Genomic DNA, 24971 nt, shown 5'->3' with positions numbered 1-24971 from the left:
GTCGTACTCTGATCTCCAAACATATGTGTATACCTCTTCACAAACTCATGCACAATACCCATGGCAGAGACTCTGTCTGCTCTACAGTATTTTGACACAAGCAGGAGTATACAGACATGACAAACACCATGAAGAAAATACTGGACCTCCAAAATGTGGTTGACCGCTATTAGATGACTTGCAGTCCCCTTGTGTGTGACCTCAGTGTGCTGTTTCCTCCCACCACTGTCTCCAGGCCTGTGAGGAAGGTTCCGCACTGGGATGAGTTGGTGGCAGGAACTGTCCAGGGCCACGTGGTGTATGCAGTGCTGAGCTGTGTTGGGACTCATGGATGTATGGAAAGAGATGCTTGCTATGCTAAAACTCTGCTCAATTCACTGAACCCCATAACCAGTGATCTTGTCACCCCACAGATGGACCCAGGAATGCCAGAGAAGTGCTGGAGAGTTAACTGAAAGCCTCTTTTACAGATGATGTCAACACTGATGGGAGACCTAACCCTGAAATCTACAAAAGCCTCATCGAGAAGTGCACCTCCCTGTGGCTGGAGGGTGAGTTCTCCACCTGCTTTGCTGAGCTCCAGAGAAACTTCGTGAAGGATTGTCCACCCAAGCTGAAGAATCTCATCCGTCTGGTCAAACACTGGTACCAACTGGTATGGCATCTCGTCCAGCTACTGTGGTTCCCTTCTGTACAGGGAGTAGGTGCAGGGCAGGGAAAAGATGGGGTGGTCTAGTTTGCTTTCTGTGGACCATCTTTATCATATGACCAAAAGTCTCTTGGGAAGGAAAGGTCTTATTAGGTTACATATCCCAGTCAATGTCCTTTACTGATGGAAGTCCGGGCAGTAACTGAAGCAGAGACCATGGGGGAATTCTGCTCACTGCCTTGCTCTCCATGCATTGCATTCATACACATCCAGGGTCACCTGCCCAGTCATGGCACCAGCTACACCAATCACTAATCATGAACATGTCCCACAGACTACCCTAAGCCAGTCTGATGGAGGCATTGCCGTGGCTAAGTTTCCCTCCTACTAGATGACACTATCTGATGTCTAACTGACAAAACTTTCAAGTTGGTACTCAATCACACCACTATTAAACCGTAGCCTTTCGTTCTTTTTTTCCCCCATTTTTTAAAAATATTTACTTATTTATTAAAGATTTCTGCCTTCTCCCCGCCACCGCCTCCCATTTCCCTCCCCCTCCTCCAATCAAGTCCCTCTCCATCGTCAGCCCAAAGAGCAATCAGGGTTCCCTGCCCTGTTGGGAGTCCAAGGACCACCCACCTCCATCCAGGTCTAGTAAGGTGAGCATCCAAACTGCCTAGGCTCCCACAAAGCCAGTACATGCAGTAGGATCAAAAATCCATTACCATTGTTCTTGAGTTCTCAGTAGTCCTCATTGTCCGCTATGTTCAGCGAGTCCAGTTTTATCCCATGCTTTTTCAGACCCAGGCCAGCTGGCCTTGGTGAATTCCCGATAGAACATCCCCATTGTCTCAGTGTGTGGGTGCACCCCTCACGGTCCTGAGTTCCTTGCTCGTGCTCTCTCTCCTTCTGTTCCTGATTTGGACCTTGAGATTTCTGTCCGGTGCTCCAATGTGGGACTCTGTCTCTGTCTCCTTTCATTGCCTGATGAAGGTTAATATTCAGGAGAGCGTAGCCTTTCTTTCTTACTCATCCCTGAGATCTCATGTCAATATCACATCATAAAATACGATATAGTTTTAAATTTTCAAGGTTTTTTGTAATTCCAACAATTAGAAAGATTAGTCTCTCAGCTATTGACTCACATAAAATTAAAAACATAAGTTAAATATTTTCTTACTCCAAGAGGGAAGAACCGGGGCACAGGCACAATGAGATCAAACAACAACAAAGGCCAACAGTGCTAAAGTGCAGTGTCTGAATCTGAGACTCAGCATTTTCTGAGCTTCAGAGGGCCCAGATAGCTGTTCTTCTGAGACTCTGCAGCCACCATAGACAGCTCCTCTCACAGGCTCCGGCCAGCTCTGCTCACACAGGCTCCGGCCAGCTCTGCTCTCACAGGCTCCGGCCAGCTCTGCTCTCACAGGCTCTGGCCAGCTCTGCTCACACGTTCTGCTCTCCTTGGCAGTGCTCTCATGCTCAGGGGGCCTTCAGTATCTTGTGGTCTCCACTGCAATCGAGGCTGCACTTCCTTCAATGACCTCTCTCAGTGCCAGGCCTCAGCTGCTCTCCATGACCCCTTCCCTCCTGCAGCCTTGATGGGACTAAAATACTCCCACCTGGGAGACCTCTCGCATGACCAGGTCTGGCTACCACCTGGAGATGCAGTCTTGGGCCCCCGGACCACAGCTTCAGTGTGTGACCATGAGGGAACTCTTTCCAGAAGACTTGGCCTCCATGGTGCAGGTCTCTTACTCAGAGCTGACTTCCAGCCCCAGCTGAGGAGAAACCACTGACTCTTAATTCTAAGATCTCACACAAACAGCCAGATAGAGTCTCTGCTTCCCTCTGAAACTTCCCACACCAGCCTCTGTCATCTGCCTCTCTACATTTGTATCTTCCAAGTTCCCATGAACAGCACATTAGTCTCTAAGCCCTCAACAGCTTTTCTGGCTGCAAGTTCCAAAAACTTTCCACTATCCTCCCGACGAGCAACATGGCGGCTGAGTCACAGCAGTGGTCCGCTCTCTAGGGCCAATGTCTGTCCTCCTTTGCTTCTATTGCTTTGGTAAAGATGATGGCAGAAAGCAGTTTGGAGAGGAAAGGGATTGTCTGCTTACATTCCCACATCATCCTCAGGCTCTGAGGGAAGTCGAGGCAGGAACTGGAGGCAGGAAGTGAATCAGAGGTCACGAAGGAACATTGTTTGCTGCCTGATGCCCTGGGCTGCTCAACCTGCTTTATATTTTTCACATGACCCGTGAGCCCCTGCTCATGGGTGACACCATCCACAGTGGGCTGGGCCCTCCCACTTCAGTCATTGATCAAGAACATGCCCCATAGGCATTTCCCACCGTCCTGTTGGAAGGAGGCGTTTGCTCATCTGTGGGTTCACTTTCTCAAGATGACTCCATCTTACGTCAGACTCACAAAAAGAAAACATGGCGTAAGGGGTGAGAAAAATAGAAAACAGAGAAGGAAGACAAAGGAAAGGGAAGCAGAGGGGAGGGGATGAGAGAGCAGAGAAGGGTGAGGGGAGACAGCAAGGAAAGATGATGCTCTAGGAGGGAGAGGGAGGACAGGGAGGGGACCTGAGAGGAAGGAAGGGTCTCCATGCTTGTTCTATTGATTTCTTCCTGTCTGAAAGATCCTCAGAGAGGACCTTTCCTCTCTGATTAAGACCCCAGAACCAGGACACTCCAAGACCAGGCCACAGGATGCAATTAGCAAGAGGTTTTATTGAATAAGCACAGGTACCTGCGGGCAGCAAGTCTTTCGGAGGGCTTGCGCGCCTGCAGACTGGGGGAAGGTCTTTTTATAGCAAAGAGGGCAGCAGAAGCAGATTACAGAAGCAAATGCGTGGTTAGTGGTCAGTTGGAATGGGGCAAGGGGCATAGGTGGTTTTTCTTTCCCAGCACAGATGTATGGGAATAGATATCCTGTTAATTGATTCTATAGATATAGATATCCTGCTTTGCAGCCAGGGACCCTGACCTCACTCTGCACTTACATTGTTCATCAAAAGCCTTGTGAAATGACGTTACAGCAGCTAAGCTGGGATCTTTCATAGGGGAAATTGTTTCTCCTGTGAATTGCTGATATTCTAAGTTGGGCACATGTGCTGACTATAGGCATCCAGTTTCCCTAGGCAAACGGGATGTTCTCATGAGAGCCGGCCAGCTGTGGGTTCTGGTGGGGGCGGCTGGGCTCGTTATTGCTGCTGCTAACTTAGTGCTACTAGGTAGGGGTCTGCTAACTTAATGCTACTAGGTAGGGGTCTTTCACTGTCCACTGTCCGGTCAGCTAACTCTCCTTCCACCCAGGTCTAATCTACTGTTCCCTGGCTACTCTTCATGTGTCTGTGGACTTTTCTTCCTTCTTAGACAAAGCCTTTCTGTCACTTTCTCTTGTTTCTGGTTTCCTACCATTCAAGTCATTGGCTCTTTTTCCTCCCTTGGTTTTTCAAGACAGCTTTCTTTGTGTAGTTTTGGAGCCTGTTCTGGAACTTGCTCTGTAGATCAGGCTGGCCTCGAACTCACAGAGATACACAGCTGCCTCTGCCTCCTGAGTGCTGGGATTAAAGGCATGCACCACTATAAAAAGATGATTTCTTATTATTTCCTGGGGACAGTTTTAAGCTTCTACACTAAGGCTACCCACCCAGAGCGGTGAGTGCCTGCCTACTGGGCAGGCCTCAAGGACCCCCGGAAGGGAGCCTGGGCACCTTCAGCGTGTGCTCCAGGGGTGCCTGTGCTCTTCTGGATCTCCCCCTGCCTGCCCCGTTTTTCCTTTTGTCCCCGAATCATTGGGCTACCCGCCGGCCCTGCTTAGGTGCTGTGGAGTTCCATCTGGACGGGCGTCTATGTTTCGGTGCTGAGGAGTTCCATCTGGACGGGACGGTTCCTGCTTCTACGCTGAAGAGATACACCCAGAGAGTCAGTCACAGCAAAGACTGGACCAAGACACCAGGCCTCTCCTGGCTCCATTTGAAGGAAGAGATGGGAAGGCGCCAATGCAAGAATTCCTCCAACAACCTGAAAGGCATCATGACATCACCAGAATCCAGGGATCCCGAAACAAGAAGAATTGTACACCCTACTCTAGAAGAATTAGAACTAATCGACTCAAAAGTGAATTATATGAAAATAATAGAAGACCTTAAACAGGAGGCGAGAAACTGCCATAAACAATTAGAGATCACAAACAAAAAGGTAGAGGAAATGAATAAATCGCTCAAAGATACCCAAGAAAATCAAGAGAAACTAGAAAAAGCAATCAAACAGGTAAGGGAAGCAGTTCAAGACTTGAAGAATGAAATGGAAGTAATGAAGAAAACACAAGCCGAGGGAAGGATGGAGATGGAAAATCTGGGTCGAACAGGAAATACAGAGGTAAGTACTACCAACAGATTACAAGAGATAGAAGAAAGAATTTCAGACACTGAAGATACCATAGAGAAAATAAACACACTGATCAAAGAAAACAGCAAAACCAACAAATTCTCATCACAAAACATTCAGAAAAACTGGGACATAATAAAAAGACCAAATCTAAGAATAATTGGGATAGAAGAAGGAGAAGAAGTAAAGCTCAATGGTCCAGAAAATATATTTAATAAAATTATAGAAGAGAACTTTCCCAACCTAAAGAAAGATATTCCTTTGAAGGTTCAAGAAGCATACAGAACACCGAATAAACTGGACCAAAAAAAAAACATCTCCTCGCCATATAATAATCATTATTTCCTGGGCCTTTTTAAGTGTGTGTGTGTGTGTTGTTTTTGCATGTATACCTGTTCTAGGGTGTGCATGTGCTTGTGTTTATATGTGTGCTTTGCTTCTGTATGTATACTTGTTCTGGGGAACACGTGTGTATGTGTTTATATGCATGTATATATTTGTAGAGGCCAGCGAATGATGTCAGGTGCCCATCACCTTGCACCCTGTACATCCAGACAGGGTCTCACACTTGAACCCACAGTGTGCGGAGTCAGCAGGTGTGGACAACAACATATCCTGGGGAGCCCCCATCTCCGCACCTGAAGCTGGGATTATGAGTGGGTTTCCCCTCCAGCCTGACATTCATGTGTGTGTTGGATCTGAGCTCCAGTTTTCATGCATGCAGGGCAGACACTTTCCCCACTGGGGCGTCTCTCTAGCCCCTCCGCAGTTATTTCAGAGCCTGTGATAGAGCTGTCAATAGTAAACATCATTACTATCCCGCCCCACCCCCACTTCCTGGCTGTCACTCAAGGTGTCATGATTTTTCCCGTGCCTGCTAGTAAATGCTCAGTCTCTGTGGACCACACAGTATCCGTCTCAACCACTCAGCCCTTGGCTATGTTAGCATCCACAGACTGAATCTACATGAATGGGTGTGACTGGGTGTCGGTAAGCTTGTAATGACAACATCAGGTTGCAGCTGAATTGAGTCAGTGAGAAGTGGTCCCCACACAACAGCTGAACACAACTTGTTCTTGTTCCTTTCTCTTCTCAGTGTAAGGAGAAGCTGAGGAAGCCACTGCCCCCAGAGTATGCCCTGGAGCTGCTCACAGTCTATGCCTGGGAACAAGTGAGTGGAGACACTGAGTTCAACACAGCCCGGGGCTTCCAGACAGTTTTGGAACTGGTCACCAAGTACAGGGAGCTTCGAATCTACTGGACAAAGTATTATGACTTTCAAGATCAAGACATCTCCAAATACCTGCACAGACAGCTCACAAGAGCCAGGTAGGCTGATCCCCTCATGACTCAGCTCCTCAGCCTGAAAATCCAGACTAGAGCAGTGGAAATGGGGAGGTGGGAACTCCGTGTCCTGTCACTGTGCAAGGCTGTCTCCTTATTGACATGAGGGCCACCATCAATTTGGAGGCCGGAATGGGCTCTCCTGTCTGCAGAACAAGGCTTTGACCCTGTCCAGACCCAAACAGCAGAGAGAGGGGAGTACATGGAGCGGGAACTGAGATGTTCCAGCTGTATTAGAAGTCATCAGGGCTGTGGGACTCAGAAGACTGGTGCTGGACTAATGAACTGTATTCAGTGACTTGTGACAGTCTTGATCCTGTGTTGTGTTCGGCCCTTACACCTCATCCTTTGAGACAAACTGGTTGAACTCTGTCCATCTTACAGATAGAGAGGCTGGGGAACCTGTCCCAGGACACAGTTGCTAACTGGTAGAGGATTAGAACCCAGGCCTTCCAGGTCGTGGGCAAGGATCCCTCCAGGCTTGCTCTATGCTGTCGGGCAGGGACTCAGGACAAACCGAATAGGGGTGTTCTGCTGGGCTCCTCCCCTGTCCCTGTGCAGTGGTGCCTAGGGTACCAGACAGCTGGTCAGTTCCTTCTCTGAATGTTGCTCTGCAGCCCTGTGATCCTGGACCCGGCTGACCCAACATGGAATGTGGCTGGTTCCAACCCAGCGGGATGGTGGCTGCTGGCAGAAGAAGCTGTGGCCTGGCTGGATTACTCATGTGTTAAGAATCGTGATATGTCCCCAGTGCGCTCCTGGGCTGTGTCGGTGAGACATTGTCATCACTCTGTCCCCTTGCACACTTCATCTGTTCGGAGAATATTCTCAAACAATGTGTATTTGACTGAAATTCTCCACACTTCTACGGTGGCTTCTTTTACAGCCATTTTAGCACCATTCAGATATTTCACAGGTTGGCAAGATGGCACAGTGGGTAAACCACGTGCTGCCCACACTGATGCCCTGGGCTTGATCCCTAGAACCCTTTGGCAGAAGGAGAGAACAACTCATCCAAGTTTCTTCTGACCTTAACCTCTGTCTGTTACACAAGTGAGCACACACAAACACACACTCACATACATACATTCACTCACACATTCTGGCAAACTCATAAGCTCACACATATAAAAACACTAACATACTTTCACACACACACATGCACATACACAAACTCACACACTCACATAAGCACAGACACACTCAAACACATAGGTGCACCCACACACTGACACACATAGAGAATGTGCACAGGAGACTCAGAGCTGAAGCCACTGGCTCAGGGATGCTCAGCTAAGGAGAGGTGGGCCAGGGAATCCTGTGGACTCTGAAGCCAGTGCTCAGGTCCATAAGGCAGCCCATCTTTCCTGTCTCATTATCATGTGGCCAACGGGACTCAGGGGAGCTGTGTCACAGGTAAAAAGAAGCAGAGGGACCTTTTCTCTTGTGAGGCAGGCGACTTTCTGATGCTAGGGAACTGATGAGGTCTGCATGGCATCAAGATGGAGCTTAGCATGGGTGCAGTGACTTGGAAGCAAACCTCAGAAGGTCGGGAAGGGAGGGGGAAATGTGAGAGGTTATCTGGGACATGTGATGGAGGCAGCTGTGACTGTAGTCTTTAGTGCTGTCCCGCAGCAGACAGGTGGCTAGTCCCTCTCTCCCAACTGGCAGATGTGTCACTAAATGAGGGGATCTCAGGTCAGACTACATGGACCACAATGGGCTGAGCCATAAGATGTCCCGATGGCCATCTTGCCAACATGGGATGTGCAGTCCCTTCTTCTGAGGGGCTCCAGGTGGCCAGTCATGGTGCCCACCCTCAGAGCTCATTTGCATACCCTTCCCAGTAGGAATGCGGGCTCCTGACATGATTGTGTTTTCTATTGCAGCCCCAAGTTCCTGTACCACCCCAACAGGTTAGTTGTTTTTCTTTCTTTGTTTTGTTGTGGACTTATGCTGTGTAGTTGTAGATGACCTGCATTCGCCATCCTCCTGCCTCAGTGCTGGGATGACAGCAGTGTGGGCCTGATGTGTCCTCCCTTCCCTCCATCCTCAGGTGAACGAGAACCAGAATTTGTGCCTTCGGTGAGCATAGCAGCACCTGCCCAGAAGGCTCCGGAGTCAGGGGATGTGCTCCTCTGCTGCAGGCCTTGACAAGAAAGGGCAGGATGCTGCCCAAGGTCCCAGAGGAGGAGTGTCCACCCTAGGGTCAGATTCCAGGCTTCTGACTCCTGCCTGCCCACCCTTCCATCCTGTCCCACCACAAACAGCCTGCTTCATCTGCCTTATCCTCTGACAGTGCTCTCTGGGAGACTAGAGATTCAGAAGGGGAGGGAGAATTCAAGCTTGATTCTGTCTGTGCACCTGTTAGGAGGTTCTGTCCAATGTCTGATCAACAACAATAAACCACAGCAAATGCCATGAGGGTGTGAGAGACGAGCCAGAGAAGTATTGGTGTGTGTGTGCGTGTGTGTGCGTGTGTGTGCGTGTGTTCAAGGTTCAACTAGATGTATTTATTGTGTACATGCTACATGCTCCCCATAGGTCCAGGCACTGATTGCTCAGCTGTGGAGAGAGCAGAACCAACCACTATAGCTATGATGTCACATGGCTTGGGATCCCCCAGGTCACTTATACATCAACCTGAGACGGGAATCCCTGGTTCCTTCTATCCTTGTCCCCAAGACAAGATTCCAAGTCTTGCTCCATCTGACTCAGAAGCTGTTCTGCAGCTGCGCATGGCTATAGGGACCTGGGAGTGTGAGCAGTGCACATGAAGACGCATGGTGGCAGCAGCATGCAGGCTGGGGTTCGAGGAAGTGTGTGACAAAAATGTATTGAATTTGTCACATTGGTGGTCACAAAAACAGAAGCATGGTTGTCTGTGATGATGATGAACCTTTGATGCACTGCGATAAATCACAAGGAGTCTCAGCCTTGCCCCTCTCTGTCTCTCCTCCCTATCCCCTGCCCCTCTTTCTTTCAGAGAGAGGATCTCATTATGTGTCCCAGGCTGCCAGGAATTCACAGCAATCCTTCTGCCTTAGTCTTCCAGCTCTGAAATTACACACACACACACACACACAACCACCCTTCACACAGAGAACTAAATGGTTCCATGGTAGTGTTGTGAACCAGCGGCTCATTCATTAACACAAAAGATCCATATGTGTGCTCACCTCTTGGGCCCTGCTCATCAAGAGTTCAGAGCATTGCACAGGGCTAACCATTCCCAAAAGCCTGCTCTGTCCCCAGTACCCATGCTCTTAATAACTGGGGGTAGCAGATATCCTGTCAGTGTTCCCTCATTCAGTTCTCACTCCAGTGGGCCTGAAAACCAGGAGCCCCAGTGTTCTAGGGTGTGAGAAGACCCAGAGGTCCCCTAGACCTCAGAATATATCATACCCTGCCTTGTGCTCTGTCTGAGTCCTGGTGAACCCGGTGATGCTGGTCTACAATTCCAGCCTTGCCTTCTCTGAAACACCCCTAGATACTGCTGGTGGCCTTTTGGAGAGCCTGCTTCAAGGCTGCCTCCAGGGTATGCAAAAAATCCACAAATGCAGTGTGACCTAGACTTTTCTATCTGAGGGGTAAATAAGAAAACACACACTTTCTAATGGTAACTTTCTCTGTTACTTCATCTTGAAAAACCCCTTTCTGAAAATCTCTTTCTCCACACAGCCACGTCTCTTTACATACATCTACATAACACTTCTCTCTCCATCTCTCATCTCCTCTCCTACATCTCTCTGGCTTCATCTCATAGCCAAAACCGCTGGACAAATATGAATCAGATCTTCAGGGTCACAGCACTGCTTGAGTAAACAATAAGAAACGGAGCTGTACAGTCTAGGGATGTCACACTGACCTTCCAATGAGTGACACTTGGCTGTGCACGTAGCTCTGAGTGGTCAGGGTTCCCAGACAGAAAAGTGACATTGCAATTCAGGACCTAAACAATAAACAGCTGACTGAAGCCTGAGGTTGGGGAGTACATACAGAACTCCCCACAGCTGAGAAAGTTATGTTGACTAAAGTTGCTTCATGATCTGACCTCGAATCAGCAAAGCAGAAATTGTCCTCTTGTGTTTGTCTCTAGGGACAACCAGATATTCATCTCCAGGGACAACCAGTTTGCTTTGAATTCGTTCTGAAGTCTAAAATCAGCTGTCTTTGTGACTAAGAACACTATTGCTTTCTTATGTCAATCTGAGTAATAAAAATATCCTACTATTTCTAGTCATCAGAATTGCAAATTTAAGCAGAAATCATCTTCCTGACCATCCACAGCTATACGTGCCCAGTAGATAAGAGTATTTTCTTTTTTTAATTTTTTTTATTTATTATTATTTTTTTATTAAAAAAAATTTCTGCCTCCTCCCACCCGTCCATTTCCCTTTCCCTCTTCCCACTCCTCTCCCCTTTCCCCACTTCTCTCCCCCTCCCTCTCCAGTCTGAAGAGCAATCAGGGTTCCCTGCCCTGTGGAAAGTCCAAAGTCCTCCCCCATCCATCATGGTCTAGGAAGGTGAACATCCAAACTGGCTAGGCTCCCACAAAGCCAGAACATGAAATAGGATCAAAACCCAGTGCCATTGTCCTTGGCTTCCCAGCAGCCCTCATTGGCTGCCATATTCAGAGAGTCCGGTTTTATCCCATGCTTTTTCAGTCACAGTCCAGCTGGCCTTGGTGATCTCCCAATAGATCAGCCCCACTGTCTCCGTGGGTGGGTGCACCCCTTGTGGTCCTGACTTCTTTGCTCATGTTCTCCCTCCTGTTCCTCACTGGGACATTGGGAGCTCAGTTCGGTGCTCCAGTGTGGGTCTCTCTCTCTATCTCCATCCATCGCCAGATGAAGGTTCTATGGTGATATGCAAGATATTCATCAGTATGGCTATAGGATAGGGTCATTTCAGGTTTCCTATCCTCAGCTGCTCAAGGAACTAACTGGGGACATCGCCCTGGGCACCTGGGAGCCACTCTAGGTCCAAGTCTCTTGCCAACCCTAAGATGGCTCCCTTAATTAAGATATGTGCTTCCCTGTTCCCCTATCCAACCTTCCTTTATCCCAATCATCCCATTTCCAAAAGTTCCCCCATCCTCCCCTTTTCCCTTTTCTCTCCCCATCTCCCCTTACCCCCCTCCCACCCCACTCCAAGATCCCAATTTTTTGCCTGACAATCATGTCTACTTCCCATAACCGGGAGGATAGCTATATGGATTTCTGTGGGTTCACCTTCTTATCTAGGTTCTTTAGGATATCAAATTATAGACTCAATGACCTTTATTTATGGCTAGAAACCAATTATGAGTGAGTACCTCCCATGTTCATCTTTTTGGGTCTGGGTTACCTCACTCAGGATAGTGTTTTCTATTTCCATCCATTTGCATGCAAAATTCGAGAAGTCATTGTTTTTTACCACTGAGTAGTACTCTAATGTATATATATTCCACACTTTCTTCCATTGAAGGACATCTAGGTTTTTTCCAGGTTCTGGCTATTACAAATAATGCTGCTATGAACATAGTTGAACAAATGTCCTTGTTATACGATCGGGCTTCTCTTGGGTATATTCCCAAGAGTGGCATTGCAGGGTCCAAGGGTAGGTTGATCTCGAATTTCCTGAGAAACCGAAACACTGATTTCCAAAGTGGTTGCACAAGTTTGCATTCCCACCAGCAATGGATGAGGGTACCCCTTCCTCTTCAACCTCTCCAGCAAAGGCTATCATTGGTGTTTTTGATTTTAGCCATTCTGACAGGTGTAAGATGATATCTCAAAGTTGTTTTGATTTGCAATTCCCTGATCGCTAAGGAGGTTGAGCATGACCTTAAGTGTCTTTTGGCCAATTGTACTTCTTCTGTTGAGAATTCTCTTTTCAGATTAGTGCCCCATTTTTTAATTGGGTTAATTAGCACTTTAAAGTCTAGTTTCTTGAGTTCTTTATATATTTTGGAGATCAGACCTTTGTCTGTTGCAGGGTTGGTCTAGATCTTCTCCCAGTCAGTGGGTTGCCTTTTTGTCTTAGTGACAGTGTCCTTTGCTTTACAGAAGCTTCTCAGTTTCAGTAGGTCCCATTTATTCAATGTTGCCCTTAATGTCTGTGCTTCTGGGGTTATACATAGGAAGCGATCGCCTGTGCCCATATGTTGTAGGGTACTTCCCACCTTCTCTTCTATCAGGTTCAGTGTGTTCAGATTTATATTGAGATCTTTGATCCATTTGGACTTTAGTTTTGTGCATGGTGATAGATATGGGTCTATTTTCATTCTTCTACAGGTTGACATCCAGTTGTGCCAGCACCATTTGTTGAAGAGGCTTTCTTTCTTCCATTGTATACTTTTAGTTCCTTTATCAAAAATGAGGTGTTCATAGGTTTGTGGGTTAAAATCCAGGTCTTCTATACTATTCCATTGGTCGACTTCTCTGTTTTTATGCCAATACCACACTGTTTTCATTACTGTAGCTCTGTAATAGAGTTTGAAGTCAGGGATGGTAATGCCTCCAGATGTTCTTTTATTGTATAAGATTGTTTTGGCTATCCTGGGTTTATTGTTTTTCCATATAAAGTTGATTATTGTCCTCTCAAGATCTGTGAAGAATTTTGATGTGATTTTGATGGGGATTGCATTGAATTTATAAATTGCCTTTGGTAGAATTGCCATTTTTACTATGTTGATCCTCCAAATCCAAGAGCAAGGGTGATACTTCCATTTTCTGGTATCCTCTTCGATTTCTTTCTTCAATGCCTTAAAATTCTTGTCAAATAGATTTTTCACTTCCTTGGTTAGAGTTACCCCAAGATATTTTATGCTGTTTGTGGCTATTGTGAAAGGTGAAGCTTCTCTGATTTCCCTCTCTGCTTCCATACCCTTTCTGTATAAGAGGGCGCCTGTTTTTTTCTTTCATTTTATTTATATGATGGATTACATTGATAGATTTTCATATGTTGAACCAGACTTGCATCTCTGGGATGAAGCCTACTTGATCATAATGGACAATTTTTGTAATGTGTTCTTGGATACAGTTTGCCAGTATTTTGTTGAGGATTTTTGCATCGATATTCATGAATGAGATTGGCCTGTAATTCTCTTTCTTGGTTGAGTCTTTGTGTGGTTTTGGTATCAGAGTGACTGTAGCTTCATAAAAGGAATTTGACAATGACTCTTCTGTTTCTATATTGTGAAATACATTAAGGAGTATAGGTATTAGGTCTTCTTGGAAGTTCTGGTAGAATTCTGCATTGAAGCCATCTGGACCTGGGCTTTTTTGGTAGGGAGGTTTTTGATAACGGCTTCTCATTCTTCGCAACTAACAGGTCTATTTAGATTGTTCACCTGGTCCTGGTTTAACTTTGGTATGTGGTATTTATCTAAAAAAGTGTCCATTTCTTTTATATTTTCCAGTTTTGTGGCATACAGGCTTTTGTAATAAGATCTAATGATTCTCTGAATTTCCTCTGTGTCTGTGGTTATGTCCCCCTTTTTATTTCTGATCTTATTAATTTGCATATTCTCTCTCTGCCGTTTGATTAGTTTGGATAGGGGTTTATCAATCTTGTTGATTTTCTCCAGGAAATAGCTTTTTGTTTCATTGATTCTTTGGATTGTTTTCTGTGTTTCTATTTTGTTGATTTCTGCCCTCAGTTTGATTATTTCCCGTCTTCTACTCTGCCTAGGTGAGTCTGCTTCTTTTTTTTTCTAGAGTTTTCAGGTGTGCTGTTAAGTCTCCAATGTGTGCTTTCTCTGTTTTCTTTAAGTGGGCACTTAGTGCTAAGAACTTTCCTCTTAGGACTGATTTCATAGTGTCCCATAAGTTTGAGTAGGTTGTTTCTTTATTTTCATTGAATTCAAGGAAGACTTTAATTTCTTTCTTTATTTCTTTCTTGATCCAGGTGTGGTTCAGTAGTTGACTGTTCAGTTTCCATGAGTTTGTAGGCTTTCTGGGGGTAGCATTGTTGTTGAATTCTAACTTTAATCCATGGTGATCTGATAAGACACAGGAGGTTATGAATATTTTTTTGTAACTGTGGAAGTTTGATAACAGTATTTTCATGGGATAAACACACACAAGCAGTGATAAAATACCCATAGCTGTTATTAGTGGCTCATGAGAAAAATTACAGAGACAAACTGTTTTCTGCAGCCAGTGACCCACGACTTTGCCAAGTGAGGCTCCCTATCAGAGTCACTCATCTGGTAGGCAGGCCTATTGAATACTAGTTGTCACCTACTGTATACTCCTATGGCCTCTGGCAAGATAAACAGAGAAGTTTTGAATAAACAATGCCCAAAGGTCCCGCAGGTCTCCCGCCAAGCTGACAGGACCCACCACATGAGCCATCATGTATCACACACTAAAGCAAATCTACATGTAGCATATAAAGGCCACAACCATGTCTCCATGATGAAATGACCCCTTGTGTGGACCATTGAGAGCCTTCCCAATGATAAAGACCATGGAGGCTAACCGCAGGCTACAGGAATGAGTGATGATCAGCCTAAGGGAGGAGTGACAAGGTGGCAGGATCAGGTTTCCATGACAACAGTGAGGCAGGACCATCTCTCAGGTGGAGTAGGATGTCCACAACTGACACTTTCATACCACTGTGTCCAACCACCATGTTGTGCAGTGTCATGCTTGCCCCAGACCGGAACTGCTCAAGAGCCCTTTAGCCTGAAGCACAGTTCTCATTCCCACACTTCCTGTGGGTACCATGTTGGTTCTGACTTACCATCCATGCTGGCTACAGGAGTAGCAGGGCTTGATGGTAGACACTTTGAGTTTCCCAGCCCAGTTTTCAACTTTGACTTCTGCCTAAGGTTGGGAGCAGCAAGCTCTGCAGTGCCCACTCACTGAATAAGGAGTATTCCATTGAGGGGAGGCATTGCTCTGTCCACCATGGTACTGCAAGGATTCAGTTCTCCGATGATGGGTGAGCTCAACCAATCATATCTGGTTAGGGTATGGCCGCCTGGAGCCCAGGTAGAAAAACCGGGGTAGGTAGGTGCGTGTGCACTCTAGGCAGTGCTCGCCGGACCCTTTTGGACTTCGGACCTTCTACTCTTGTAGCGTGAGTTCCCCCCTTTTTCAATTATTAAATTATATCTGTTGTTCTTGAGCTGGTCTGGTTATTTATCGTACTGGCCGAATACGCGAACACATACACCCCAGGAAGCCACTTCATGTATACTCAATGGGTTCAACTCTGAAACCCAATTCAGGTCAGTAAGTGGAAGGACCTGCTGTGACAGCCTCTGCTCTTACCCTCTAGACATCCTCCTCTGTTTCTTTCTAATGGCCCACAATGGCTCATCTTCATGACCAACTTCCCCAGCCTTAGACCCTCTGTGGAAACACCTCTGGGCATGTCTGAGGACATTTATAGAAATGTCTGCTGACTGCTTCCTTCACTCCACAGCCTGCTGTCAGGGCTACTCACCATCTGTGGCGTTTCTTCTGGATTCACAGGACCTGAACGGTGTTTGAGAAGATCAACTATCAGAATGGTTAAGCAGCTTCTGACCAGGTTACCATGAACACACAATGGGGAAGAGGGATCTTCTGCAGAGGGAATTGGGAAAGCTGGATCTCTACTGACAGGAATAAATCCCACCCTCACCTTGGCCATGTACGAAGGCCATCCAAAACGGAAGCAGAGAATTGCTAGAAAACAGAGAACAGCTTAGCCATGATGACTAAGTCTGTTTTCTTGGCTCTGACATCAAAACCACAGGCAGCTCAGGATGATTCTTTATGTCTGCTCTCATGCATGCTGGATAAGCACTCTGCCACTGAGCTGCATCCCCTGCCTGTCACTGGAGCACTCCAGGCCAGGCTTTCCCTGATGAACCACACTCCTGCTGCCATTTCTGCGCTTGGAGGTCCACACAAGGGGTCATTCCATCATGAAGGAATGGGATGTGGACATTCCTTGTCACATGTGTGGGGTACATGATGGCTCACAAAGTGGGTCCCCCTCAGCTTGGCAGGATACATGGGGATCCCCTGGGCATTGTTTGTTAAAACCTTCTCTGTGCATCTGGAGGTCTTTCAAACTAGGCAAGACTTAAACCATAGACCAGCATTACTGGGTCCACCATGGGCTCAGACAGAGCACACGGCAGAATGTGACTTGTCCTGCAGTCAAGGTGACAAGTGTCTCCTACCACCCTGGACATTGGTGCTTCTGGTTCTCAAGGTGTCTATTATGTGAACTGAATGAATGAGGGCCAAGTAGACCCACTTCTCCCCCCCCACATACAATGTTTAAGAGAGTGGAAACTGGGGACGGGAACAGGTGGCCCTGAACAATGCCTAGACCTCCTAGTGAGCAGGGCCCAAGTGGTGAGCACACACACGGGTCTTTTGTGGTTGAGGGATTTGGGTATTTATGGGTCTGACAAATGAGTCACTGGTTTACAACACTGAACCATGGAACCATCTAGTTCTCTGTGTAGAGGTTGGTAGTGTGTGTGTGTGTGTGTGTGTGTGTGTGTGTGTGTGTGTGTGTGTAATTCCAGAGCTCGGGAGACAAAGGCAGAAGGATTGCTATGAGTTGCAGGCAGCCTGGGACAGATAATGAGATCTTCTCTCCAAGGGACAGAGATAAAGACAGAAACAGAGAGACAAAGCTGAGGCTCCTTGTGATTGAACACAGCGCATCAAAAGTTCATCATCACCACGGACAACCACGTTTCAAAGTCATCAGTGTCACAAATTCAATGCACTTTTTATTTTTCATGCATTTCCTCGAACCCCAGCCTGCATGCTGCAGCCACCATGACACCATGCATCTTCATGTGCACTGCTCACACTCCCAGGTCCCCATAGCAATGTGCAGCTGCAGAACAGCTTCTGAGTCAGATGGGGCAGGTCTTGAGTCTTGTCTTGGGGACATGGACAGAAAGAACCAAGGATTCCTGTTGTGGATTTATAAATAAGAGACCTGGAGGGATCCCAACCTACCTGAATAAAATGCTGTAATGATTTGTTTCTGCTCTGTCCAGGGCTGAGTGCCTGGACCCATGTGGAGCGTGTAACAAGTGCACAATAAATGCATCTAGTTGAACCATTAACACACACACACACACACTTCTGGCTCATCTCACACACCCTCGTGGCATCTGCTGTGGTTCATTGTTGTTGATCAGACATTGAACACAACCTCCCATCAGATATACAGCCAGAAGCCGGAACTCAAGCTTGAGTTCTCCCCTCCCCTTCTGAATCTCTTGTCCCCCAGAGAACACTGTCAGAGGGTAAGACAGATGAAGCAGGCTGTGAGGAAGGCTTTTAGTGATGGGACAGGATAAAAGGGTAGGCCGTCAGGGGTCAGAAGCCTGGAATCTGACCAAGATTGGACACTCCCTAACTGGGACTTTGGGCAGCATCCTGCCCTCTCTGGTCAAGGAAAGGAGCACATCCCCTTATTCCAGAGCCTTCTGGGCAGGTGCTGCTGTGCTCACCGGAGGACTGATGCCCCATTCTTGCCCATCTGAGGATGGAGGCAAGGTAGGACACATCAGGCCTGTTGGGAGCTGTAGATCCCGGGCCCTTTGATTTTCTTTTCCTGCCTCAAGATTCTTTGCCTGCTGGAGTGAACTGAGCACGAGACCTTGCCTGCAGCTGCTCTGAACACGAGACTTGCAGATGAAAACTCACGAGAGCAGGGTGTGGCTAAGGATCCCTATATAAGCTTTCTCCTGAGCACAATAATGTTTGGCATTTGGCATTCTTGTATCAAGGATGACCCATGCCTGCGTCTCTGTCTTTCTCCATGTCCTCGTGTCTTTCTCTGTCTGTCTCTGTCTCTGTGTGTTTTTAAGTCTCCAGGTATAGCTCTCGAGACTCACATACCAGTCCTGCAGTAGCACGGGAGCTGCAGGACCGTCCCTGTTCGGGTTATAACAAGGCCTACCCTGCAGTCATCCCAGCACTAAGGCAGGATTGTTAGCTCCAGGCCGCCTGTGCTATGCAGAAGAAGCCCTTGAAACAATGAAAAGAAACAAAACAACAACAACAAACAGAGATTATGAAAAGAATTACTCTTCTGGTTCTCCTGGTAGGGTACATCAACCTCCATCTGCAAAAGAAAACACACAATCATGTCAGGAGCACTCTTATTGGGAAGGGGGTGTACGCGAGCCCTAAGGGTGGGTGCTGTAACAGGCCACCAGGGCCCCTTTGACAGGACGCTGGCAAACTCAGGCCCTTGTGGGTGTATAGAGTACTGTCCTGGAAGCCACGCCTCCCACCTGAGGGTCCTTCATTCACACATCTGTCAAATGAGAGAATTGGCATAGCCAACTGTCTGCTGCATGGCAGCCCAGAGGCCACTGCAGCTTCACTTGCCTTCTCCCACCTCCCTAATGTCCCTTCACTTCCTTCTTGAACTGCAGTTTAGTTCCAACTCCCTGCAACATCCCTGTGTTCAAACTAAGCTCAGCCACATATAATACTAGCAAGTCCCCTGCACCAGGAAAGGAAAGTACAGGTCCCCCTGTGTCTCTTTATGGGTGTGATGCAAGCCCCCTGAGTTCCGTTGGCCACATGACAATGAGACAGGAAAGACGGGCTGCTTCATGGACCTGAGCTGAACATAACACAGAATCACAGCATGTCCCGACCTTGGGCAACAAGTCTACATGAGTTAGTTGTGATGCCTAGCAGCCCTTATGACTTGTGTTACTGCTGGAAAGTCTCAGTCCCCACTCCATGTACTCCCCTCTCTCTACTGTTTGGGTCTGGATGAGGTCAGAGCCTTAGTCTCCCCATCTGAAGACTGAAGCACCCATCTGTCACCCAGGGCTGCAAGTCTTTATTTGAATAAGGAACAACATGACAGTGGCCAGCACAGTGACAGAGTTCTGATCTCCTCCTTTTCAACACACTGCTCCAGCCTATACTCCTTGTGAGGAGCTGAGTCATGAGGGGATCAGTCTGCCTGGCTCTTGTGAGCTGTCTGTGCAGGTATTTGGAGATGTCTTGATCTTGAAAGTCATAATACATTGTCCAGTAGATTCGAGCTCCCTGTACTTAGTGACCAGTTCCAAGACTGTCCGGAAGCCCTGGTCTGTGTTGAACTCAGTGTCTCCACTCCCACGTTCCCAGGCGTAGACTGTGAGCAGCTCCAGGGCATACTGTGGGGGCAGCGGCTTCCTCAGCTTCTCCTTACACTGAGAAGAGAAAGGCAGTGAGAAGAACAGGGCTGTCAGCTGTATGGGGACCACTTCTCACGGGGTCAGTTCAGCTGCCACCTGACGTCATCACAGGTTTACTGACACACAGCTACACTTGTTCATGTAGATCAAGCCTATGGACGCTCCCATGCTATAGCCAAGGGCTGAGTGGTTGACATGGAGACCATGTGGTCCACAGAGACTGAGCATTTCCCAGCAGACACAGGAGGAATCATGACACAGTGATTGACAGCTAGGGAATGGGGGTGGGGAGGGACAGTAATGATGCTCACTATTGAAGGTTTTATCACAGGCTCTGAAATTGTATAGGAATTCACAGTTGAGAGACAAATTTTTATAAGTGTTGGAATCTTTTAACTTTGAGACTTTTAAGGCTATATTGTATTTTATAATTTGATATTAACACGAGATCTTAGGGATAATTAAGAAAGGAAAGGTTATGGTTTAACAGTGGCTCTTTGTGTATCAACTTGAAAAGCAGTCCATTGTGCTGATTAGTTTTGGTCAACTAGACATCTAGTAGGAGGTAACCTTAATCAAAAAATGCCTCCCTCAGACTGAGTTAGGGTAGCCTGTGGGGATATGTTCCTGATTAGTGATTGGTGTAGATGGGTCATGCCTGGGCAGGTGACCCGTGACTGTGTGTGAATGCAAGCTGTGTGAGCCATGGACAGCAAGGCAGTGAGCAGAGTTCCTCCACGGCCCCTGCTTCAATCAGTGACCTTTCTTCCTTCAGTGATGAACTGTGACTGGGATGTGTGACCAAATAAGACCTTTCCTTCCCAAGTGGCGTTTTGTTGTATGATAAAAATACCACGTCAACGGAAAGCAAACTGGAATACTCCTTCTTTTCCTTGGCTGTATCCACTCCCTGTAAAGATAGAGCTCATGGTAGCTGGATGAGATGCCATACCAGTTGGTACCAGTGTTTGACCAGGCGGATGAGACTCTCCAGCTTGGTCGGACAACGCTTCAGGAAGTTTCTCTGAAGTTCTATGAAGCAGGTGGAGAACTCGCCCTCCTTGCCCAGGAATGTGCACTTCCTGATGAGCCGTCTGTAGATCTCAGGGTCGGGTTTGCAGTAGACGCTGACATGGCCTGTAAAGGAGGCTTCACTTAGCTAACACCCCAGCCCTTCTCTGGGGTTCATTGGTCTCTCTAAGGGGAATAAGCTCACTGGCTGTGGGGTTCAGGAAACAGGGCAGAGTTTTACCACAGCAAGCATCCATGTGTCCTCCCTCACCTCAGGACTGCATCCACTTGCAAAGATCCTGCCACCATCCTGTCCTAGTGCAGACCCTTCCTCACAGGTCTGGAGATGGTGGTGGGGGGAAACAGCACACTGTGGCCACACACGAGAGGGCTGCACGGTCATGTAATAATGGCCAGCCATGCTCTGGTGGCCAGTGTCCTCTGCATGGGACTTGTCATGTGTGTTCACTCCTGTCTGTGTCAGAGTTGACTGTGGAGCAGTGTGCTGTGTTTTCTATCATGTATCTCATGCTTACAGAGTGTCTGCTCTATGTGTGTATGTATTGGGTATGTGTGTGTTCATGAGACATTATACACCTATGTTTGCAAACAAGAGAGGATACTGGTGTCTTCCTTTATACTTTATGTCCTTCTCCCTTAGAGGCAGGGTCTCTCTGTGAATGTGGACCTTGGCTGGTATCCACCAAGTCTTAGAGATTATCCCTATCTCTGTCCCCCATGTGTGGCACTCCCTAAGCTTGCGTGGGCACAGCAATTGCCTTGTCCACTGAGCCGCCTTCCCAGCCACTGTGTGATTTTAGTGAGTGATTTTACTTAGTGCCTAACTTATTATCATGTAGTTTTGATTGACCAGGTCCTAAGAACAATAAGATATGGCGGTGTGTGTGTGTGTGTGTGTGTGTGTGTGTGTGTGTGTGAGAGAGAGAGAGAGAGAGAGAGAGAGAGAGAGAGAGAGAGAGAGAGAGAGAGAGAAGGGAAGGACTATGTGAGGAAGGTGGGGGGTCTAAAGAAAGAGGAACAAGTGGGTCATGAGGGAAGACACAATGGCACATTTTCTCTTGTGTGGAATCCAGACACAAAATCAGAGGGGGATTCTCTGGGGGAGGTCAGCGTGGGAGCAAAGGGTAGGAAAGGATGGTAGTGGGCGCGAGGAGACTGTGAGAAATTAACACAGTGCTATGGCACTATTGTCCTGATCCTCATCGTTGGCATTGTTATTGGTGGGATATGCTCACATACATCACATACCTGGATGAAAAACGCCTTGTGTAATATAAAATAACATAAAAGTCATAGAGCAACAGAAAAAGGTTTAGTAAAATGAGATCCACGTGTGAAACAAAGTATTTTAAAAAGAAGAACTCCTGCTAAGAACAGCCCCTCATGTGAGCCCCAGCCACTGTGGAGTGGTCATTATGAATGTCATATCTGAGGGTGGAGAGGTGGCTCGGTAGTTAAAAGCACCTGCCGTTCTTACAGCTGTCCCCAGCTCAGAGACCAGCACCCGCACAGACCAGCTCACAACCACCTGTGCAACTCCAGCTAACAGGATGTAACACTCGCTCTTTAACCCCGAGGGCACCGCACAAACACAGGCACAGTGCCCTTCCACAAAATTAAAAAAAAATAAATAAAAATAAAAACAACTAAAAATAGAAAAGAAAAGAACTTTATTTCTGTAGCTTTCATAGTAAATTAGGTACTGATGAAGTCCGAGACCCAGAACCAGGCTCAGTCAGGGTCCATCAGTTCAGTCACCCAGCATGTGGGGTCTTGGTCTGTCCCCTGTCACATTTGACTTAGTCTTCCATGAGCTTGGCCTCAGTTTCCCTGTCTCTGAAACAGATGTGGCCTGGGAGGGTGATACACAAACTGTAGCTGAGGCTCTTTTCCTAACACGGATGTGGGACCTGGGGGCAGAACCCACTTTGCAGCTGTGATTGGAAGTGAAGACACGGGGTCAGAGCTGCAGTCTGGCTCCTGAGGGTCCTCTCCCACCCCATCAAGGTCAGTTCAGCCTGAGAGGGACTCACCTTCACCACCTTGGAGACCCTCACAGGGTGGGTGGCGCCTTGGAAGCATCTCTCCTTCAGGAAAGTACACATGACATCGATGACGGCTCTGACATCATTATGGAAGCTGGTGTTGGGAAGAAGGTGGTCCTCTATGAAACTGTCCTGGAAGAACTTACCCTTGGGAGGAACAGACCAGCTTGGCAGGAAGTGGCTGGCCTTCCAATAAACGGCTCTTGTCTTTCAGGGACACAATACAGTCTTGAGGGGAGGTTCAGCTCTGCGGGCTGAGGGCTGGGGGTAGGGGGCGGTACAGAGGTAGCCGCTGAGCCAGGAGGCGGTGCTGGAGGCGAGAAGCTCCCACATGGACCAATCCTGCATCCTAGCCACAACCCTGCTCCTGCAGTCCCCCCCCCCCCCGCCCCACGAGAAGAGGCGGCCAGATGGCGTAGGTGGCGGGGTGGAGGGGACTGACCGTGTGGAGCCCCCTGGAGCTGAGATCAGGATGTTCAGCTTCATGAAGGACAAGAAGCCTGAAGATCCCATGTTCCTGATGGACCCCTTCGCAATTCACCGTCAGCATATGCACCACATGTTGTTAGGCGGCTTTAGATATAGCCCCTTTCTTAGCATCACAGATGGTAACACGCCAGCAACCAGGCCCGCCAGCCACAAGATGCAGGCTGGGGCTGTCTCTCCCTTTGGGATGTTAGGAATGTCTGGTGGCTTCATGGACATGTTTGGGACGTGAATGACATGATTGGGAACAGTAACATGTGGCCGCAGGAGGCAACTGCCAGGCCTTTTCTTCCTCCACTGTCATCTGTACTCCAGCACTGGGGGTGGAGCCCTGAAAGTTTACCAGGAGACATCTGAGATGTGCTCTGCCCCAGGCAGGATCCAGGAGACAAGGAGGACTGTCCGGGAGTCTAGACAGTGGTCTAGAGCAGATGTCTATTGGCCATCACATTTGGGACAGGGCTCACATCCTCCAGAGCTCGCTCCTGAAGTCACCGCACAGGGGACCAGGAAGAACAGCAGGACGACATCCATCAACCTGGATGAAAGTGAGGCCACAGTCTTTGATTGTAACATGAGGGCCTGCTTGTCAGGGTTTCTGTCCTCCCATCAGGTCCCACAGCCGGCAGGCCCCAAAGAAAATCACACAGAGATCTCCATAAGTTATAAAACTGATTGGTCCATTAGCTCAGGCTACTTAATAGCTCTTATAGCTTATATTAACCCATTATTCTTATCTATGTTGGCCACATGGCTCGGTACCTTTCAGCTGGGCAGGTTACATCTTGCTTCTCAGTGGTCTGGGCTGGAATGGAGGAATGGGCTTCCTCCTTCCCAGAATTCTGTTCTCATCACCCCGCCTCTACTTCCTGTCTGGTTGACCTGCCTATACTTCCTGCCTGGCCAATCAGTGTTTATTTAAAACATGATTGACAGAATACAGACAGGGAGACATCCCGATTCAGGCAGCAGTGCCCTCTGGGATTTCCATGGCATGAGGCATCTGCAGGTGGAGGATGAGGGAGCGAGGGGCCTCCCTGCCTGGCTATCCAGTGACCTGAGGACTCCTCCTCCCGACAGTCCCGTTGCTATAACTAATGAAGGCCCCAGGCTCTCAGTCTCTTTTGTACAGGCTGAGAGATCATTCCGTGAAATAATGTTGTCCTTCCCAACTTCATCCCAATTTAATATTAAATTAACAGGCAAGCTGGCCCCCACCTCTCCCTGGGGATCTCAGGGAGAACCTTTTACTGCCCCCACCCAACTTTTTCCATCTTTTCTCCCCTCACCATGATGACCCTATCTTGTATCCACTAACTAGTTTTCATTTTACTGCTCCATCTCCGAGTCGCCTCATCTTCCTTGAACCCCTGCCACACATTGAAGGTTTTGGGGTGCAAGCTCTGGGTTTAGGGACCCTTGCCCACCTCTTCTTCAGGGCCCCACTGCAGATGCCATCATCCTGTGAGGGCTGTGGAGGGAGCGGACTATTCCCAACTCTTCGTCCCTTCTCCCACCCCACATCACAAAAAGACTCTTTTCTGTACCCTTCTCTGTCTTTATAAAAATAAATGATTTGTTAAACTTGTAACTAGGTGTTTATGGAATAAAGGAGAATGGGAAAAAATTTAAATCCTCTTGAGGAGCCAAGGGTGTCATACTCACCTGCAACCAATCCAAGCATTCTAGAGGTGATGGTGGGGGGTCAGGACTTCAGAGCTAGCCTAGACTACATGGGGAGTTCAGGGCTGTCCTGGACTATATGAGACCCTGTCAAGAGGGGCGGGCAGATTTTTCTAGATGTATTTATCTGGCTCCCTGTGCGATAGGAGGTGGTAGAACACACAGGT

At 47.8% G+C, this 24971-nt stretch overlaps 1 protein-coding gene and 2 pseudogenes across 1 annotated transcript in view; 2 read left to right on the top strand and 1 right to left on the bottom strand.

The window, feature by feature from the left end:
- Positions 1 to 8485, top strand: part of LOC142851787 (2'-5'-oligoadenylate synthase 1A-like) — an 11713-nt gene extending 3228 nt beyond the window's left edge. Inside the window, exons 3-7 of the mRNA XM_075975875.1 lie at positions 471 to 655; positions 6149 to 6381; positions 7014 to 7167; positions 8286 to 8312; positions 8453 to 8485. Of these exons, the coding sequence (XP_075831990.1) occupies positions 471 to 655; positions 6149 to 6381; positions 7014 to 7167; positions 8286 to 8312; positions 8453 to 8485 (632 nt within the window). The remainder of the gene's footprint in view (positions 1 to 470; positions 656 to 6148; positions 6382 to 7013; positions 7168 to 8285; positions 8313 to 8452) is intronic.
- Positions 8486 to 17824: 9339 nt separating this feature from the next.
- On the bottom strand, positions 17825 to 22983 carry LOC142851722 (2'-5'-oligoadenylate synthase 1A-like; annotated as a pseudogene).
- A 124-nt stretch (positions 22984 to 23107) lies between these two features.
- LOC142840887 (myeloid leukemia factor 2-like) lies at positions 23108 to 24219 on the top strand (annotated as a pseudogene).
- The last annotated feature ends 752 nt before the right edge of the window (positions 24220 to 24971 follow it).

This window comes from Microtus pennsylvanicus, chromosome 1, assembly GCF_037038515.1.
Source record: "Microtus pennsylvanicus isolate mMicPen1 chromosome 1, mMicPen1.hap1, whole genome shotgun sequence".
Classification (NCBI taxonomy): Eukaryota; Metazoa; Chordata; class Mammalia; order Rodentia; family Cricetidae; genus Microtus; species Microtus pennsylvanicus.
The sequence above is the reverse complement of the archived record's forward strand: the minus strand, read 5'-3'. Positions and strand labels throughout refer to the sequence as shown.